The sequence below is a fragment of the Penaeus monodon genome, chromosome 13 (genome assembly GCF_015228065.2).
Source record: "Penaeus monodon isolate SGIC_2016 chromosome 13, NSTDA_Pmon_1, whole genome shotgun sequence".
Classification (NCBI taxonomy): Eukaryota; Metazoa; Arthropoda; class Malacostraca; order Decapoda; family Penaeidae; genus Penaeus; species Penaeus monodon.
Window position 1 is genome coordinate 38,911,311 of NC_051398.1, and position 5,000 is coordinate 38,916,310.

The window sequence follows — 5,000 nt, forward strand, 5'->3', positions numbered from 1 at the left end:
AGATGACACCACAACCTCCACAATACCAGATGACACCTCCACAATAACAAATGACACCACCACCTCTACAACGGCAGATGACACCACCACCTCCACAACAGCAGATGACACCACAACCTCCACAATAACAGATGACACCACCACCTCCACAGTAACAGATGACACCACCACCTCCACAATAACAGATGACACCACCACCTCCACAATAAAAGATGACACCACCTCCACAATAACAGATGACACCACCACCTCCACAGCAACAGATGACACCACCACCTCCACAATAAAAGATGACACCACCTCCACAATAACAGATGACACCACCACCTCCACAGCAACAGATGACACCACCACCCCCACAATAAAAGATGACACCACCACCTCCACAATAACAGATGACACCACCACTTCCACAATAACAGATGACACCACCACCTCCACAATACCAGATGACACCACCACCTCCACAATAACAGATGACACTGCCACCTCCACAGCAACAGATGACACCACCACCTCCACAATAACAGATGACACCACCACTTCCACAATAACAGATGACACCACCACCTCCACAATAACAGATGACACCACCACCTCCACAATAACAGATGACACCACCACCTCCACAATAACAGATGACACTACCACCTCCACAATAACAGATGACACCACCACCTCCACAATAACAGTTGACACAACCACATCCACAATAACAGATGACACCACTTTCACAATAACAGATGACACCACAACCTCCACAGTAACAGATGACACAACCACTTCCACAATAACAGATGACACCACAATCTCCACAGTAACAGATGACACCACCACCTCCACAGTAACAGATGACACCACCACTTCCACAATAACAGTTGACACCACCACCTCCACAATAACAGATGACACCACCACCTCCACAATAACAGATGACACCACCACCTCCACAGTAACAGATGACACCACCACTTCCACAATAACAGTTGACACCACCACCTCCACAGTAACAGATGACACCACCACTTCCACAATAACAGATGACACCACCACCTCCACAGTAACAGATGACACCGCCACCTCCACAATGACAGATGACACCACCACCTCCACAATAACAGATGACACCGCCACCTCCACAATAACAGATGACACCACCACTTCCACAATAACAGATGACACCACAACTTCCACAATAACAGATGACACTACCACCTCTACAATGATAGATGACACCATCACCTCCACAATAACAGATGACTCCACAACCTCCACAGTAACAGATGACACCACAACCTCCATGATAACAGATGACACCACAACCTCCACAATAATAGATGACACTACAACCTCCACAGCAACAGATGACACAACCACCTCCACAATAACAGATGACACCACCACTTCCACAATAACAGTTGACACCACCACCTCCGCAGTAACAGATGACACTACCACCTCCACAATAACAGATGACACTACCGCCTCCACAATGACAGATGACACCACAATAACAGATGACACTACCGCCTCCACAATGACAGATGACACCACCACCTCCACAATAATAGATGACACCACCACCTCCACAATAACAGATGACACCACCACTTCCGCAATAACAGATGACACCACCACTTCCACAATAACAGATGACACCACCACCTCCACAATAACAGATGACACCACAACCTCCACAATAACAGATGACACCACCACTTCCACAATAACAGATGACACCACCACCTCCACAATAACAGATGACACCACCACTTCCGCAATAACAGATGACACCACCATCTCCACAATAACAGTTGACACCACCACCTCCACAGTAACAGATGACGCCACAACCTCCACAATAACAGTTGACACCACCACCTCCACAGTAACAGATGACACCACCACCTCCACAGTAACAGATGACACCACAACCTCCACAGTAACAGATGACACCACCACCTCCACAGTAACAGATGACACCATCACCTCCACAATGACAGATGACACCACAACCTCCACAGTAACAGATGACACCACCACTTCCACAATAACAGATGACACCACAACCTCCACAATGACAGATGACACCACAACCTCCACAGTAACAGATGACACCACAACCTCCATAATAGCAGATGACACCACTTCCACAATAACAGATGACACCACCACCTCCACAATAACAGATGACACCACCACATCCACAGTAACAGATGACACCATCACCTCCACAATGACAGATGACACCACCACCTCCACAATAACAGATGACACCACCACCTCCACAATAACAGATGACACCACCACCTCCACAATGACAGATGACACCACCACCTCCACAGTAACAGATGACACCACCACCTCCACAATAACAGATGACACCACCACCTCCACAGTAAAAGATGACACCACAACCTCCACAATAACAGATGACACCACCACCTTCATAATAACAGATAACACAACCACCTCCACAGTAACAGATGACACCACCACTTCTACAGTAACAGATGACACCACCACCTCCATTGTAACAGATGACACTACCACCTCCACAGTAACAGATGACACCACCACCTCCACAGTAACAGATGACACCACAACCTCCACAACAGCAGATGACACCACCACCTCTATAATACCAGATGACGAAACCACCTCCACAGTAACAGATGACACCACCACCTCCACAGCAACAGATGACACCACAACCACCACAACAGCAGATGACACCACCACTTCCACAACAGCAGATGACACCTCCACAATAACAAATGACACCACCACCTCCACAACAGCAGATGACACCACCACCTCCACAGTAACAGATGACACCACCAACTCCACAGTAACAAATGACACCACCACCTCCACAGTAACAGATGACACCTCCACAGTAACAGATGACACCACCACCTCCACAATAGCAGATGGCACCACTACCTCCACAATAGCAGATGACACCACCACCTCCACAGTAACAGATGACACCACAACCACCACAGTAACAGATGTCACCACAACAGCAGATGACACCACCACCTCCACAGTAAAAGATGACACCACAACCTCCACAACAGCAGATGACACCACCATCTCCACAACAGCAGATGACACCACCACTTCCATAGTAACAGATGACACCACCAGCTCCACAGTAACAGATGACACAACCATCTCTACAATAACAGATGACGACACCATCACCTCCACAATAACAAATGACTCCACTCCCCACTTTGCAGATGACACTATTGCCTACACAATAACACATGACACCATCACGGCAACAGATGGCACAGTTAACTTTACAACAACAAAGGACACAGTGACAGATGCATCTTACCTAGTGGCAGATATCACTTCACCTTACTCCGTAACGGAAAAGAAGACTAGTTCACCACTGATAAATGACACCACTGATTCCGCATCACCACAAAACATCGGCATCTCCTTAATACCAGAGAGTGACGTCACGAACACCACAGAATCAAGTGACATATCTGAACCTAGCGAAGTTATCTCGATGTTACCAAGTGACACTGATACTTCTACATATCCAAGCGTCATCAAAACCACTACAGTTGCCAGTGTCGTCCACCTCTACGTGGTAACAAACGAGACGGATGCTGCCTCAGTGTCCCCTGTAATATCTGGTGATTTTACGAGCGTTGTGTTGCCCGGTGACATTCATACTACGGACTCGCTTGGTGATATCAGTCCTACAACAGTAGTAGGTGATGGTAGTCTCGTCAGGACATCCGTGGAGATGAGTAATACGACGACCTATAGCACTAATACCACCAAGATACCCAGTAATACTAGCACGACATTATCCATCGACGTGCCTTCTGCCCTGCCCCTTGACCCAAGCACCTCTGCTACAAGTGGCATCGATCACACAATACCCAGCGGTTCCAACAACACACAGTCCAAAACCCGCAGTGAAATCGCGGTTCCTTCAACAAAGTTCACCAAAGACAAATTCATTGACGGTGATTTTATAACGACAAGACCGGAAATAGATTTAGAGAAACCTATCATCGCGAGGCCAAAATTATTTCCTCCAGAAGGTTCGATAACAACCTCCAATGTTACTGATGTGGAAAGCGCTTCACACACGCGTTGCCTGCAAATGCACTGCAACATATCAGCCCAGGGAGACCCATCTGCTTGTCAGGTAATTAGGATTATCGTTGTTCTTTTGTTATTATCATCATTATGTTTTATCATTCCTATTATTATAATTATTATTTTTATCATTCCTATTATTATAATAATTAATTATTATCATTCCTAATATTATAATAATTATTTTTTGTTATCACTATTATAATTATTATTATCATTATTATTATCGTTATTATTATTGTTTTTGCTATTACTATCATTATTTTTTATTATTATTATTATTATTATTATTCTATTATTAGTAGTAGTAGTAGCAGTATCAGTATCATCATCATCATCATCATTATTGGTATTATTATTTCGATTGTTATTATTATTATTATTATTGTTGTTACTATCATTATTTATTATTATTATTATTATTATTATTAGTAGTAGTAGTAGTAGTAGTAGTAGTAGTAGTAGTAGCAGTAGTATTGTTATTATGATCGTTATCATTATCATTATCATTATTATTTTTTTATTATCATGATCATTATTATTATTATCATTATCATTATTATTATTATTATCATTATTATTATTATTAATATCATTATTACTATTATTATTATTGTTATTATTGTTGTTATTATTATTATTATAATTATTATTATTATTGTTATTATCATTATTATTATTTTTATTATTATTATAATTATTATCATTATTATTATTATCAGCAGTAGCAGCAGCAGCATCTTCATCATCATCATTATTATTATCATATCATTATTATTAATATTATCACTTCTATTACTATTATAATTCTCATATCATTATTATCAATATCATCATTTTATTTGTTGTTACTATTATTATTATTA

At 42.2% G+C, this 5,000-nt stretch overlaps 2 protein-coding genes across 2 annotated transcripts in view; both read left to right on the forward strand.

Moving 5' to 3' along the window:
- LOC119579937 (serine-rich adhesin for platelets-like) overlaps nucleotides 1-3,335 on the forward strand; it is a 14,472-nt gene extending 11,137 nt beyond the window's left edge. The window contains exons 3-9 of the mRNA XM_037927784.1: nucleotides 1-73; nucleotides 131-244; nucleotides 461-515; nucleotides 597-1,528; nucleotides 1,727-1,960; nucleotides 2,309-2,479; nucleotides 3,297-3,335. The exon at nucleotides 1-73 is cut by the window's left edge and continues 274 nt beyond it. Of these exons, the coding sequence (XP_037783712.1) occupies nucleotides 1-73; nucleotides 131-244; nucleotides 461-515; nucleotides 597-1,528; nucleotides 1,727-1,960; nucleotides 2,309-2,479; nucleotides 3,297-3,335 (1,618 nt within the window). The remainder of the gene's footprint in view (nucleotides 74-130; nucleotides 245-460; nucleotides 516-596; nucleotides 1,529-1,726; nucleotides 1,961-2,308; nucleotides 2,480-3,296) is intronic.
- The window catches only part of LOC119580316 (collagen alpha-1(XV) chain-like), a 7,690-nt gene continuing 5,799 nt past the window's right edge, over nucleotides 3,110-5,000 (forward strand). The window contains exon 1 of the mRNA XM_037928400.1: nucleotides 3,110-4,183. Within this exon, the coding sequence (XP_037784328.1) occupies nucleotides 3,530-4,183 (654 nt within the window). The 5' untranslated portion in view covers nucleotides 3,110-3,529. The remainder of the gene's footprint in view (nucleotides 4,184-5,000) is intronic.